Genomic DNA, 16576 nt, shown 5'->3' with positions numbered 1-16576 from the left:
CATGATTTCTGCAAAACATCACATCTCTCACACACCCTGCAGGTGCATAAATTGTCATAATTTCATGTCCTTGAGCAGCCTGAGAAACTCAAGGCTTCAAGGCTGCTTTTTCCCTGGTTCCCAGCAGCATCCAACAACAATTAAATAAATCAAATATCATATTGGAGGGTGGGCTGGGGGATGTGGGTGGGATGTGAGGCAGCAGGAGGCTGAGGAGCATCAACAGGAGGATCAGGAAATGCTGGAAATGCTGGGAAGGGGGAGAAGCTGCTGATTTACCCACAGCAGCAGACACAACTGGAGAAAACCCCAGCACCAGGTTTGTGGAATGAATTTAGGAAGGATTACTGCCTCAAAGCAGCAATTCCACCCCAAGCCAGGCTGTTTCCCCCTGGAGCCCAAGTGTGGAGACCCTTCCCTCCCCACAAGGAAGCCTCTTGCACCAGCTGCTTGTCAAGCCACAGAGGGCTTTAATTAAATTAAATTCCTCCTTCCACCTCTCTTTTTTTCCCTCTCTTCAGGGCCCATGAACAGCAGAAATACAAAAACTCCCTCTGCTCACTGAATTCAGGAGGCTTGCAGTGAGGTGAGGAGGTGACTGAGCTCAGCAGTGGCACCAGGATTTGTCACCAGCAGCTGCTTTGTGGGAGCACCAAGACATGGAATCACTTTGGCAGCCTCTGATCCTTAACAATTCCCTGCATTTCAATTTTCAGCCTTTTTCCCCCCTTGTTTCCAGTGTAGCTGAGCCTTGGTTTAGCAATTACAAACCTGTTGTCAGTGCAGTTGGGAACCAGAGAAAACACAGAGGTGATAAATATTTATCAGCAGGAACTGCTAGGAACCTCATTATAGGGTTACAAGGATGGAAAACTGAGCCTTGATTTTTATCCTCTCTTAAAAATGTTTTCTGCACACATACTTAGAAAAAAAATTAAATAAATCAAATCCCATGTTGTCACTGCTTCATTTCCCTTTTTAGAAGGGGCATTTTTCTCTTTCTTTTCTGGTTTAGGACAAAAGGAAGACAGAAAAAAAAAAAATCAATTAAAGAGATATAGTTTTTCATTCTTAAATTCTGTAAAATATACAATTTTTAAAATTTTTCTCTTTAATTTTTTCTTTTATTTTGTATTTTACAGGAACCACTGTAACATTTCTGTGGCCACCTGCCAGTGCCCAGATTTTTATATATTTTGACTGCACATGGGCACAAGTCTGGATCCCATCCTCTCTGAGGACAGCTGCAGGAAAAGTAACAGCCTAAAGCCCAAATAATGCCTGCAGGAATAAATGTGCTATTTTTCACATCACTATTGACAAGAAAAGGATTGCTACCAGGAAAGGCACACTCTGCTTGGATGAACATCTAGGAAATGCTGCAAGAATGGTCGAAATCAGCAAATGAAGCAGAGCATTCATCACTAGTGCTTGTGCTGCAAACCATCAGGAGGCAGCTCTGAAAAGCCTCATGCAAGCTTCAAATCTGGCTCTGAGTAAAATAACAAGATTAAGATAATTATAAGAAAGGCTAATGCCTCATCAAAGCCATCAGGATGATTGTGCCTGTGCCTTCTGAAAGCCACAGATTTGTTTTACACCACCTAAATGGGAACGAACAATAATATAATGAAGATTTTATTATTTATTAGAGGAGCTTCATTTGGGATCCACCTTGCAATCTTTGAATTGCAGATGGTGGTTCAGCTTTGTGGTGACAACACCATCACTTTGTCCTCAAACCTAAAAACCCTGGGTAGCAGAGGAGCATCTTTGTTTTTATTTGCCCCATTAAAAACCCCCAAATTCAACAAATAAACCCACAGACCCATCAGATTAAAAGGAAAAACTGAAGAAGAAAATATGAACACTTGCAATTCTGGAGATTAATGTGCTGCCAACAATTCTCACAATACCAAACCAAGAACTCCAAAGAGCACAGAAAAATATTGTGTGAGCTCCAGTAAGCCCAGCATTAGAGAAGGATAAGTAATTAGCAATTAGTAATGATTTCAAGAGGAGAATACAACAGGAATAGGAATGCAGAGAGGTTATTGTGTATACAGCTACTCACATCTTATTTAATGAGTGAGTTAAGGTGCCTTTTCAACACTTTCTGGACAGTATCAATTCTAAATCAAGCTGAACAGACCCACAGAAGCAGAAAGTTGCATGCATTATTTAATTTCAACTGGATGTATTTAAAAGCAGCTGCATGACTTTGGGAAAGTCACTTCACTTTGGTGACAAAGTCTGCACATCTCAGAGGATGAGTGCTTCACTGTACCCTCAGAAGAGTTTTAATTAGCCAATATTTGCTCACAGCCTTGACATCTGCTTCTGAAATGCACTGGAGTGCAATGCACACACCAACACCCAGCCCTTAATGGGGACTTGAATGCCTTGCCTGGAATAATGAGATTTTTCTGTCGCCCCCATTAAAATTCTGCCTTAATGTTCAGTGCCACAACTTCAGCAGGTACTGGGAAGTGATGCCAGGCTGACACAGATCCCCAAAAATGCTCCAAAGCCCAGGAGGGGCTGTCAGCCCACCAGCCTCTCACTTTGGGCAGGGTATTACTGCATGGAATGACCCTTTGGGGGGTTTAATAAATGATCCACAGCCCCTCAAGACTGGGCAGTTCATCTCAGTAAATGGCATTTGGAAACTTTAATCAAACTCATATGGCTTTGCACAGCAACAATTACCCAAGTTGTCCAGGGTAATGAAAAATTTCCCCAAATTTTGCCTACAAAAATCAGTCCTTATAGCAAAGATGATTCAATTATAAGCAAAACAAAAGAAACTGCAGCCTGTTCTCCTTTCTTAGGACTTGGGTTTGGGCTTTGTGAAATGTGCTAATTCTTTTTCTGAGTGACTCCTAGGCAAGCAAAGTTTTAAAGAAATATTTTCTAGATGACATCAAAAGATGGGCACACAAACAAGGTCACATCAGGTGAGGTCAGTGCAAAATTTGGCCTCAGATTTCTGTATTTACAGCCCTCATCATTCCCAGCTCCACTGATTATCCTGTGGTGCGACTCCTACCCCAGCAGAGCAGCTCCACAGACCCCCTTGGCTCCCATTACTGGCTGCAACAAAAGCAGAAATAATGGAAAAAACAGAAAAAATGGAAATAACAGAAATAATGGAAATACCAAAAAAAAAAAAAAATGGAAATATCAGAAATAATGGAAATACCAGAAATAATGGAAATACCAGAACTCCTGAACTCAGCATGCCCTGGAACACCCAGACTTCCCTCAGGAGCCTGCCAGGCTCAGGGCACTGGGGATGTGACAGAGATCCCTATTTTCTGTAAAAGCTGAGCTCTGTTTTGCTGGCTTTGTTTGCCTGAGGAGCCTTTCCATGCTTTGCTTTGATTTTTTTTCCACATGTGCCTATTTATAGAACACAAAACGCTTCGTAATTACCCCGGTGCTGCAATTAGGAGAGACCCCTCTGTGCAGGAGCTATTAAAATACCACCCCAAAAATATGATAGCAAATGAGATGAAGAGTCAATGATGCAAATTGGTGGTGGCAGGTGTCTGCATGTCCTTTAGAAAGCCAATTTCTGTGACTGTACCATGTGGGAGGCAGCTCTGCTGTGCAGAGCCTTGAATGACACACTGTCAAAAATTCACATTACTGAGCCCTTTGTCATTACAGTTCAGCTTTTGATTTTTTTTCCTAAGCAGTGTCAGTGCTGTTTTCACCTATTATTCCTGTTTAACTGGTATAAAACGATTTCTGCTTTTATTACATCCCGACAAAAACGTACACACATCAATCACTGCTTTATACATCAATGGGTTTTAATTGTCAACGAAAAACAAGGCTAATAGGCTTGGAAAAATAAAAAATGTTAGTGGATTTTACTTTAAAATCCTTCCCTGGAGAGTTTTTTAAAGCAAGTTTGATAGCACATTGTTGATATCACTCAAGTGAGTTGATGTTAACAGGAGCTGCATCCCCTGGGATCATTATTCCCACAAAATGAGATATCCAATGAGCCTGGACATGACTGGAATGAGCATTGCCTTAGTGCCATTGCCACTAAAAATAAGTTTTGGGTTTGGTTAGGACACTGCTGCTTCAAAGATGAGCAGCAAATCCTTGGATCAACACTTCAGGTGTTCTTTTAGCCTGTTTGTATTTTATGGGGGGTTGTGGTTGGTATTTCACCCTTGAGACTTGGCTGTACTTTGAGCACAGGAAAATAGAATGGTTAAAAATGGAGCTGGTAATTTAGGAACTGATAAATTAGAAAGCTAACACAAGTTCACTGGCAATTTCGAGTATTCTGGAGTGGAGAAAACCCCACCTTCACTAATATTAAATGAACTTTAAAGCACCCACACAATAGGAAATAATGATAAAGGTAAGGTGTGATTACCTTTTTATATGTGAAATCTCTTTGGATATCCAGATACAGCCAAGACACCCAAAGCCAATTTTTAAGCATGACTTAAAGTGATTTACAGATCATAATGGGCTTTGCCTTCTCAAACTCCTTCTATAAGTTTAAGATAATCCCAGCAATTTTAAATTTAGGGTGATGTTTAAGGTCATATCCAGTCCTGGAATTGAAGACAATGAGATTATTCCTTTTATTAAAGAGCACATGACTCATCCCAGTGGAATCTGATTAGGCTGGCAGTGACACCTCCAACAAAAAAAACTGATGGAAGGGTTGGTGAAACCCTCCTGGTTCAGACTGAGCAAAGAACCTGCTCCTCAGGGATATCTGGATGCCCTCTCCCAAATTATTCTCACCCTGTTTGCACAAGTTTCCACATCCAACAGATCCCAGGTTCATGTCCTGGACACAACTCACAACCTGGACAGGGGAGGCACTGGATGATAATCCCACTCCACTGGCTACAAATGGTGGGAATTTAAGAATATATATATAAAAAAATAAAACCATATAAATATAAAACCAGTCTTGGAGATCCTAGTGCACCTCAATCCCTTTGGGATGTGGTTGGAAGAAGCCACAGGGAGGAAGGCTGGAAGCTCCTGACTGGAACCCACAACAAACAAGATTTTCCTCCTGATATTTCCCCCACCACCCCCAAACTCTATAAAACTGCACCTGATTTTCAGAGCTGGCTTTTCTGCCATCCCTTTCAGAGATGAAGCTCTTCAGGCTGTGTCCTTGCTGGTGAGGCAGGACCACACAAGAGAGCTGTGGGGCTTGGAATAAAACCCCTTTGATACACAGCTTAATAGAATTTTAGTTTAAGAGCTGGTGTTCTAATGAATAATTTCGAGAGTCACTGATTTGAGAAATAGTTTACAAGTCTGGGGATGAAAGCTTTCTCATTTGACCTTTAGAGCAGAAATTGCACTGGGATTTCTACTTTGCTGGGGAGAAAAGAAAGGAAAAAGAAGTTTTAGAGGTAAATATCTTGGCATTTCCCCCACCCATATCCCTGCTGGAAAATATTTTTCTGAGGGCATTAACTCACACCTCTGACCTCTCCATCATCTTAGACTTGGACATCTCTGTGTTCTCAGAATCCAAAATTTTGGATTTTTCCAAAAAATTTGGATTTCTTGGATTTTCCCAAGTCTTTGGCCCCCAGCTGTTAAATCCAGTCTGATTTTTCACCCCCCATGGCTGAAATTTCCCCTCTGGTCTGATCCCAGGCAGCCCCTGCCCTCCTCACACTGCTCTTACAGCCAAACTGAAATCCCTGCAAGGAACACATTTTCCTTCTCCAAAAAATCAAACCACTCTTCTCTGTGATGTTATGAAAAAAAGAAATCCTCTTTGTCTTCATGTTCCACTTCATAAAAACTGCCTGTTTGCCTTCTTCTGACAGGAAATATTTCAAACATTTATTTTGAAGCAGCTCCTCTGCTTGAGACAAAATGCTGAGGACTCTGAAAATTTTATTACTTTAATCTAGAAAATCTGGGCAGACATTTCCCCTTGGGTTGACTTGAATGGGGTTATTTCACTCTCAGAAGTTTTTTATCTTTCCCTACATTAAAAAACAAAACCAAAAAATATATATATATATTAAAAAAAGCTCTGTTTGCACTTTTTTAGCACAGATGACTTTGGCAGAACCTGCATGGGCACATCCTTTTCCAGGGGACACCTGAGCACTGAAAGTGTTTCCTTCTGCACCTCCCCACTCTGGGCAGTGACAGGAATGCAAATTCAGACCCCAAATCATGTGAAATACAATCACTGAGTCACAGAATTCATGGAAGCCCATCCAGTCCCAGGGCAGGGACACCTCCCACTGTCCCAGGCTGTTCCCAATGCCCAGCCTGACCTGGGCACTGCCAGGGATCCAGGGGCAGCCACAGATTTTCTGGATAATATGATCAACTCACTCAGGAAGTTTTATATTTTAAAGGAGAATTTCCCTTTACTTAATAAAACCCAAACAAACCCATTCCCTCAGATCCCCAGGGGTGTCTGGAAGTTCAGCTCCCTGTTGAAATTCACATTTTGGTGCTCAGAGTGTTGATATTTCTCCATTCTGTTCCTCTCAGGCCTAAGGAATAAGGAAATTCCACTCCTGTTTGCTGCAGACAGGGAAACCAGCACAGGACAACTCTGCACAAACACATTTAAAGCTCCTCCATCCTCCACATCCTCCTGGCTTTGCTTTCCACAGGGAAAGAAAAAAACAAAATAAAGATAAAGCAGCCACTGGGATAAAGTTGTTCTGCACTGCTCTTGCATCCCATCAAATGAAACAGGAATTTTTCTGCAGAATCCAACTCAAGTTTTGGGTCCTGGAACTGCCATTTCCAGGAATTTAGGGAAAACACAGATTTGAATTGATACAGAGCCCCTGAGGATCATCTAAGGACCATCATTATTTCTTCAGCTAGGTCAAGAGCATTATTTCATTCACACAGCAGGAGGTGTCACCAGGAGTTTCCTAATAACAGAGCAAATACCAAAACCTCCTGATTTCTTGTCCTGTTCTCCAGCCAATGGCCATACAAACCAAGAAAACTGATTAGAAAATGCCATGAAAACAAACCTACAGCTCTGCAGATGTTGACTGCCCTAAAATCAGATTTTACAAGATGTTTGGGGGTTCATTTAAAAAAAAACCCCAAACTTACATCACAATTTAATTTTTAAGAATAAAGCCCCTAGATAGAAGAAAATCAATATCTGCATTTTGAATAGATTTTTTTTTTATATTAAAGGCAAAATGAATAAATAGGAAGAAAGGTGGGGGGAAATGCCAAGGCTGTGCTTTGCTTTTCCCTGAATTTCTGAAGCAGAAGAGGAGCTGTGGTGTTGTGAGTGACCTGTGACCCTCAGCTGGCTCCAACACCTCCCTGCCCTCCTTCCAGACAGAAACCAAAATAACTTCCCAAATAACTGCAGGCTTAGGAGATTCCCAGACAACGTGCACTGATAATTTCCAAGTGCCACTGCTTGAAGTAATAATGGATTAATCTTATTTATAACCCTGAGAGGGGAAACAAAGCAGGTAAAAATCCTCCATTTCTGCTCTGACTTAAGGGTCCTTCTATCCCAGATGAAAGTAAAGTAGGTTATAGATCCATCCTCTGCTGCAAACTCCCTCTTGGGCCTATTCATAAAAAAAAAAAAAATAAAAGAAAAAAAGGAAAAAAAAGGAAAAAAAAAGGAGAAAAGAGGAGCTTACATGAGGCTTAGCCTAGTTTCCCACCCATCAGGGACTGTGGGAAGGAGCAGAGGTTGGAGCTCATCTCTCACACTGCTGTGCCCTGTGCAGGGTCAGCCAGGATTTCAGCAAAGGGAAATATTGAGATGTGGGAACAAATGGGAAAAATGTAGATAAATCTACCCTGGCTCCTGAATTTCCAGCCCAAACCCTCTGGATTCTGCATTTCCAGAAGGTTTAAAACACATCATCTCTTATCAACCCCCAGATTTTAGTGATCCCTGTGGAAATTCCTCCCTGGGATTTTGGGTTTGTTTGTTTGGAATTCAGTAAATCCCTCCCCCCCAGATGTTTTCATTATTAATTGTTTTTGAAAGAGTGACTTCCTTGGCAATTTAGTCACCAGAAGATAAAAAGATAAAATGAATGCACTGGAGGGCAATGAGGGTTCAGCAGTAAAGACTTGAGCAGCCATTACAATGTGTTCCTTAGCAACTAACACTGAAAATTATGGGATTTACTCCTGTAAAAAGATATAACAGCAAACATTCTGGCAATGGGAATGTTGAAAAAAAAAAAAAAACCTCTTTTCAGTAGGATGCTGGGAGCAATTTTCTCTTTCTACCACCACAGTGAAATTATTTTGGGATGGTAGGTCAAAGCCCCAATGGATTCTCATTGCAACCACATTATTACTGGATTTTCTGCCACTCTTTGCACTGTGCAGTGCTGGGTCCTGGCTGCCAGTTCATGTTGAACAATTATTTTTGGAAAAAAAATATATAAAATGAATTCTTTTAATAAAGTGTGTGTGGGGAACAGTTTTTAGAAACAACAGTGTGATTCCCTTCACTTCTGAGGATGTTCATGGTAACAAGGAAGAAAGAAAAGAGTTCCTATAATTGAATCAATATCCTGAACAGGAAGGGACCCCCAAGGATGATCCCCATGAATAATCAGGTGGAAAAGCCACAAAAAGGCAGGTGGAGGCTGCCAACCTCCAACCCTGCTCTTCATGCACTGAGGACACAGTGAAACAGCCCAGGCTCAATTCCACCCAGAAAATCAGAGATTTCACCTGTCTGGGGACAGGAGGAAGAGAACAAGGAGATCTTTCCCCTTTCTTTTAACCTCCTGGGGCAGTTCAGTGATGCTCCAGCATCCTCAGAGGAGCCCTCCCTCCAAACTCATCATCCTCCTCTCCCCTGGGGCCTCATTTCTTGTCTGGGATTGTTCCCTCAGCCTCCTGCACATCTCAAAACATCCACAGCACCAGCATGGAGCTGCTGAATTAGAGATTCAAGGGAATCTCCTTCCTGGGAAGTGGCCCTGGGCTGGGAAGGGGATTTCAGAGCACAGAGCAGAGGGAAGGACATCAACATCCCCCCCCTGGGCTCCCACAAATAAACCCCCCTGAAAAGTGGATCCCATTTCTCCAACAGCTCCTGCTTCGCAGACATTGCTTTCAGGCAGTTTTTGTAACAACAGGGGGCAAAACAATGATATGACTGAAAACCAGCTCTGATTCAAAGTTGATTTTCCTCTTTGGATGCCCATTTCCAAATCAACAGCATGTGACAAACATCAGTGCTGGTGGGAAAGGCAGCAGCTCCTGCCCAGCTCCTCCCTGAGGCTTTATTGCCAAACCAGCAGGCTGCAGCTCTCTGAATTGTCAGGTTAAACTGCAAATCCTGCTGAGCAGTTTAGGGCCAAAATGAGTCAAGTTATCCCAGCAGGGAGAGAATATTTCATCTGTGAGCACTGGGGCTGGCTCCAGGGGAGAGGAGAGGGGTCATTGCTGGTCCTGTGCTTGGGATGGTTCAGCTGCTGCTGGTGGAGGTGGAGATGGAACAAACACAGCCTGGACACCCCTGAGGTGGGGGACATGTGTAAAACTGTCTGGCTTCAAAACCTGGGCAGTAAAACACAAACTGCAGCCTCAGCAAGGTAAAGTAAATTCAAAGTTGTCTCTAATTAGAGATGCTGCCCTGTAGGAGCTGGTAAATCAGCAGGAACTGTCCCATCAACAGCTTGGGATCCCTTAGCAGGGAGCTGGAACAGAAGGGAAACCTTGTGCTGTCCCATTGCCTCTGAACCCACCTGCAGCAGTGCTGCCCTTCTGGGACAGGCAGCACCAGAGGAAAATGAAATAAACTCAATTCACAGCTCTCCAAATGCACAGCCCTGAGAGGGTCTGCAAGGGCTGGGCAGAGCAGGAGCTTCTGCAGGGGGGGTTGGAGAAGAATTTCCCATGGTGTGGGTATAAATAAATAAGTCAGACACTGAAACTACCCCCAAGATCAAACCCAACCTTGGAGCAAACAGCAGGGCCACTAAACCCCATCACAAAGTGCCACATCTGCTCACTGGCTGAGCAATTCCAGGGGTGGTGACTCCACCACTGCCCTGGGCAGCCTTTTCCAATTTAACCACACTTCAGGCAGGAAATTTTTCCTGATATCTCCCCTGGGCACAACTTGAGGTCATTTCCTCTCATCCTGTCATTTGTTCCCTCAAAGAGATTGACCCTCACCTTCCACCAGCTCCTTCCAGGGAATTTTAGAGTGACTGAGCACTCCCAGCCCCTGAGAATGTTCCATTCTGAGCATTTCTCTGTGGGCAGCAGGAATAATTTGGCAAGGACACTCTGGGAGCTCATCCTGTGCCCAGGGGAGGGAGCTGAGCAGGCAGAACCAGCAGTGAATTCATCACTTTGGGGGTGTTTGGGCCAACTCTGGTGCCACCAGAAAACAATGGGAGCTTTATGTCCATCCTCAAGGGGAGCAGAATCCTGGCCACAGTTCTGAAGGGTGGGCTCACCCCCAAGTGCCTCCTCCCAGCCACAACTCCTGACTGATCCTGGGTTATTTCCCAGCACAAACCACAGAATAGTGAGTAAAATCACCAAGCTAAACCCCAGCCCCTAAAATAAAAAGCACATCATTTAATCTAGTTCAGCTGTGTTTCCTTAGATCTTTGTGGAAAAGCCATTATTAGATCCCTACTCAAGAGTTTAAAGCTTTTTTATTTTCTGAAAGCCTGTGTTGCTGTAAGCACAGGGCTTAGGGTATCATTAATCCATATTCTGTTACTGTGGCACAGCAGATTCCTCACTCAGTGAAAATATGTTCAATTTCAGAGACAACTAAGGTGGGGAAAAAATAAATAAAAAAGGGGGGAGGAGAAAGGGGAAAAGAAGGAGGAAGAAAAAAGAGAAAAAGGACAAATCTGAAATGAAAAGGACATATCAAAAGCAACTTTTTGAGGGAAATATTAGCACTTTTATCATAATGAGTTTGTAACCTAAATACATATTTCAAGGATGAAATTGCTGACCCTGCCTGCCCTCCACAGGAGGCTGAATGGCTCCATTGCAGTTTAATCTTCCCTGAAATGGTACAGAGGAATAACACAGCCCTTGAAGAACAACACACATTACTGATGCCCCAAGATTCACAATTTAACTCTTCAAAGGAGGGGAAAAAACTCTCAAATCCCAACCATTGTTCTCAAAACACCCAGCAGTCATTTCCTCAGAAATAAAAATGAGATAAAACAAAAACCACACAGCACATGATGAGGCTGGAAAAGAAGGGATTGCTCAGATGAAGGGTGAAGCTTCACATGCCCATTTTTATTCTTAAAGCAGAGCCTTTGTAATAAACTTAAATCATTCTGTATTTCCTAATTCAGCCAATTCTCATTGCAATCCTTTTGATTAGAGAAGACAAAAAAGCTGTTCTGTCAAAGCCCACCTTGAGAAACCTCAATGTTTTTTACTTTAATCCAAATGTTTCTAGGATGATTATAATGTTTTAGCCAACTAAAATATAACCCAGGGGTCAAAAATGTGTCCATTTATCCCAGTTCCCCACCATGACTGGAAAAGAACAAGGTTTGTTTTTAAAATAATTGTTTTTAAATCCACTTTTCTCAGGTAGGAACCAGTCAGAGCAGATCTGGGAGAGGAGGATGAGTTTCTACTCAGGTAATCCCTGGCTACTGCACTTGTCAGGACCAGAGTAACACAATGGTTTGGGCTGGGAGTTAAAACTCATCTCATTGCCACCTCCTGTCCTGGGAATTTGGGGATTTTGGGAAGCTGTGACCCTGCCAAGGGGCTGTGCTGGGAGTGGGAATGGCCATGAGCTGGAAGGCAGAGCCTGCTGGACAGGGGGTGTGTGTGAAGCAATCACCTCAACATCTGAGATCTGGAGTGATGGGAATGGTCCTGAGGCAGGGAAAATGCTCCTCCAGCCATGGACAAACTCCAGCAGGTCACAGGGGGAGGATAATTTAATTTATTGTCAGCTACATGGGGAGACACAGGACCTGACTTCACCCTCTGCATTATTCCTCGTTACAAATCATCTCCCTAAAGTGTGTGAACCTGTTATTGCCATTTTTATCTTCTCATTTCTGTAGCTAGAGCACATCAGCTTCTCTCCCCAGTCAGTCAGAAGCACTTTTCATTTCATCATTCCCATTTCTGGGAGCTCCATGCCTGGGAAGGCTTCTGCAAGATCTTCCTGCAGGAATTCCTGCACACAACTCCCAGTTGAATCACAGGGAATCACACAGGTGAGGGATGAACCAGCCCCTGTGTTTATTCTCTGCCTTCATCTTCACAACCACAAGAGCAAAAAGATGGCTCGTGGTCCTGTGTCATCATTTGCCACACTCTCACACTTTATAAAGGGTTTGCATAATTTCATATAATGTTAATTAAACCAAAATCCTGCCTTTTCTTATCCTCAGCTTCTGATGAGAAGCTGAAACTGTGCTTTAACCCAAAATAAACACAGAGCTGCCCATTCTCCCCTTTTACCCTCAGAGTGCCCACACCTGATTCACCCCTGAAACCAGGACTTGTGAAATCTGTCACTGTGAATTCACCTCTTGTGGAGATTTATGCTCCTCTTGAACATTTTGAAGCTTTAATTCTCCAAGGAAAGGTAAAAACCGAGGCTGAGATCTCATTTGCTAGGCAATGTCTTCCTCAAGAAATAAGGAATTTTACCTGGATGCTCCTTTTGAACATTTTCAAATTCAATTCCCCAAGGAAAGGAAAAGATCCCATTTGCCAGCTCCTTTGCTAGCTAACCTCATCCTCAAGAAATAAGCCATTTTACCCTGTATAACCCACACAATTCCAGCTATATAATTCAAGATTAGTCCTCATTCACATTTCCCCTTTTCCTCCCTCCACAAATTAACACAACACCCCACAACCCAGCAGGAAAAACTGGGAAAACACACCCAGCTCCCAATTTTCCCATCACACTCCTTACTTACAGGCAAACTGCAGCTTTGCCTCTCTGCTGACGATGGTGCCAAAGGGGTTTGTTGCTACACACTGGTAGGTCCCAGCATCTTGGCTTTTATTGGGATTATTGATCAGCAGGCTGCCCTCCAGCAGGCTGTAGTGGTAATCCATGCCCACCTCAATGCTGCTGCCATTTAACTTCCACCTGCAGCACACAAAGCCAAAGTTAAACTCTGCCCTTGGCTCTTTAAAAAAACACAGCCTGGAGTGAGCAAAGGAAGATTTAGAATGGCTCTGATTACTTATTAAAATTAAAATATAAAAATAAAGACAGCACAAAAAAAAAAAAAAAAAAAAAAAAAAGCATATTTCTTGAGTGGTATTGAAATATTCCAGTGTTTAACTGAAAGAGCAATATCCTTGACATATATTTCAGTCTCTGAAATGATTAATGCTTCTGGAGTTGCTGGTGGTGCTGCTCTTTGGAATTAATCACTTGGCAAGGGGAAGTCCCTGAGACAGGGTCTCTAACCCATCAAACCCACTAAGGATATTTTTTTTTTCCCCTCTCCCAACTTTCTGGTTGTTTGTTGATAAATTTAAGAAAATTGGGCTCTGAGGAATTCCAGCCCTGGATGGAGCAAGGAGGGGACAGGGGACAGAGCCCCTGCTGAGTGCAGGGAGACACTCTGAGATGTGTTTGCAGCATGAACCCGTGGGTCTGATGGCCTGGGACAGCAGCAGGCAGGGGCTGGTGGCTCTGATTGCTTTCAGTGGCATTTGCTGTGAGCAGAGCAGCACCAGGGATTTACAGCAGCAGCAGCCCTGCAGGAGCACAGCACCTTCCTGCAAGGCAGCTACTAAAGATGAAAAGAATGAGGAGTTTTGTTCTTTTTTATGGAAAAGGATGGTTAACCTGAGAGCCACGACTGTTTATAATCCTTTTGTAACCTTTTGCTGTCCAAATTTCATGGTTGAGTGGCAATACTGGGATTTCCTGGTGTTCATTCCCTCTCTTCCTAATGCTCCAGGATCACAGAACATCCTCAGCTGGAAGGGACCCACAAGGACCATCAAAGTCCAGCTCCTGACCAGGACACCCCAAATCCCACCCTGGGCATCCCTGGGAGGGTTTTCCAAACTCTCCTGGAGCTCTGGCAGCCTTGGGGCTGAGCCTGGGTATCCTCTGGGGCAAAATTTTCCCTAAAATCCACCCTAACCCTCCCTGCAGAGGGTCCTGCCCCTGCTCACAAAGCTGCCCCTTGGGATTTTTTGGGGTCAGCACTGTGACATCACTGGTACACACAGGAGAAAGGCTCAGTGTGATGGTTCTAAGAGCAGGAAAACATTGAACAAACCCAATGGTTGGTCTGGGGTTTCCTTTCACTTCACAGCTCATCTTCACTTTCTTCTCCTCCGAGTCCAAGGGGAAGATGAGGCTGTTGGGCTCCTGCAGGAAAACTGGCCCGTGCAGGGTGTTGTCATCTGGACAGGGAAAATGGGACAGGTCACTCATGGAGCCTCCATCTTCCAGGCTTCAATATAAAATAGAGTCTCAGCAGTGACAGGCTGTGTGTTTCACCTTGGAAAAGATCTGGTGACATTTTATTTAGTTTACAACAGCAGATTTCTTTTTTCCCCAAAAGCCACCGAACCTCACTCTGCACTTGTGGCCTTCAGAGCATTAAAAACTCACACTGGATAAAGGTAGAAGAGGGAAAATATTTTGGCAAAACAACCTGACATGAACTTCAAGGAGCTCAGGAAAAATTTCCCAGAATCCAGAACTCTGAGGTTGGGGATTTCTGATGGGAGCCTCCTTCGTGCTGACTTCCCTTCTTCATTTCAAAAACACACTTTGATTTTTTTTTTTAGCTCTTAACACCTTCCTATCTCCTCCATCCTCAACAACTTTCTGCTCTCACCTTCTCAATTCATCCTCTCACACCTGGAGCTCAGGCCCATCCCTGAGGTGCAGCTCTTCCCCTTGTGCAGCACAAAATTTCAGCAAATTCACTGACACTGCACAAAACACCCACAGAAAGCCCTGACTAAATTCCCTGCTCTCCATCCTGCTTGTATCAGGCACTTTTATCTCCACAGTGGCTGTTCAGAACACAAAAGAAACCAACTTTTCCTGCCTGAAAAGATCAGCTCTCCTGATTTCACCAAGACTTTTCCTCTCATCAGTGTCAATGTCTGCCTGCTCCTCCAAGTTCAGTGCAAGTAAGGACACAGTGGAACTGCCCACAGCCAGAAAGTCTTTCAGCTGACTGGAAGGAACCTTGATTTAACATCTTAAAATCATTTTCTTATCTTTTGCTGCCCTGTCTTTACAGTAGACTCTGTTCTGTCAGTGTGCAGGATGTGAACATGGAATTCACTTTAGTCAGGCTGCTGGAAGAGCACCTGGATGAGGATACAGGAAATTTATGGCTACAGGAGGTCAGGGGAAAATAAATAAGTAAAATATAAAGATGATGGGATGCACAAAAAATATATTAAAATCTGAACAGAAGATGATGGATCTTCCAGATGGAAGGAAGGTGAGAATAAATGGGAATAACCCTGATATTCCCTGACACTGGGAAATCAGCTGGAGTTACTGAGGACAGAACAACAGCCCTTCACTCCAGGGAGAGCAAACTCTGCCATCTCCACAGAAGCATTTCAGAGAGACTCTGCCAGGAAGATTAGAAAGGAGCCACCTCTCCCCCACCACAACAGAGGATGCACCCAGCTCACAGCCACAGGCCTTGTATTTATCTCTATTTTTAATTACATGCTAACAATACCTGCCTGAAACTCATCTATTATTCAAAACACATTTCACATTGTCTCTAGCTTTAAATTGCACCTGTGTGCAACTCGTGGTGGGAAAAGATAATAATAGCCATAAAGCATAAGGGACTGGATTATGGATACAGACTTGTCCCTGAGCAGCCTCATTCACCCTAAGAAAGAATATTATAGCCTGGCCCATAAAGATTAAAGCTCTGAGAACTCTTTGAGTGGCTTTGAGAGCAAGAGAATTAAAATCCATTTGAATGTATCCAGTTTTCTCACTGGAAAATGCAGAAGTGCTCAGTGTAAGAGTTGCCTCAAATCCCAGGAACTCAGAGTTGGATGGTGGCACAAGCCAGAGCATCCCAGCTAATCCAGTTAGGGACCTGCTGACTCAGGGATTGCTGTCACCTGGATCACACCCCTCCCTGGGCTGTCACCTGCTGTTATTTCAATTAGAGACTGTCAATTTATATCTCATCACACCAAAGGTCAGACTCTGGTCCTCCTGCCATCACAGGAAAGCACAGCTTGCATTAAAAGTGGAACAGCTCATCCACTTGAGGAGGGAAACAGGAACAAATCTGAGGATCCAAAAGTGTCCCCACACATCCAGGACATCACCTGGCTGCAGGAGCATCCTGGCCTGCAAGGGTTAATGGAGCTGGGCCACAGCAGGCACTGGGAGCTGCATGTGCAAGAACCACCACATTAATTAGTAATTAATTAGTGGGCCATTTACAATTTCAAAAACATAGACTCAAGATACAGAACTAAAGGTAGAAATAGTCATCAGTAGGTGAAAATGCTGGATCTGTCTAAGTAACTTAATTTACTCAAGCTGAAGTAGAAGCTCATGAGAGATCAAATGAAAACACTTTTAAATATT

General features: G+C 43.4%; 1 protein-coding gene across 4 annotated transcripts in view; it reads right to left on the bottom strand.

The window, feature by feature from the left end:
- Positions 1 to 16576, bottom strand: part of LOC306807616 (contactin-4) — a 215726-nt gene that overhangs the window by 83663 nt on the left and 115487 nt on the right. For 3 of the 4 annotated variants that reach the window (XM_079317348.1, XM_079317347.1, XM_079317349.1), the window contains 2 exons: positions 14262 to 14388; positions 12933 to 13108 (listed from right to left, as the gene is read on the bottom strand). In XM_079317348.1, the coding sequence (XP_079173474.1) occupies positions 12933 to 13108; positions 14262 to 14388 (303 nt within the window). Of the gene's footprint in view, positions 1 to 12932; positions 13109 to 14261; positions 14389 to 14485; positions 15624 to 16576 lie in introns of those variants that run through there. The other variant, XM_079317350.1, reaches the window with a different exon arrangement.

The sequence above is a fragment of the Erithacus rubecula genome, assembly GCF_903797595.1.
Source record: "Erithacus rubecula genome assembly, chromosome: 13".
Classification (NCBI taxonomy): domain Eukaryota; kingdom Metazoa; phylum Chordata; class Aves; order Passeriformes; family Muscicapidae; genus Erithacus; species Erithacus rubecula.
Note: the sequence above shows the minus strand (reverse complement) of the source record. Positions and strands in the feature narration are given on the sequence as shown.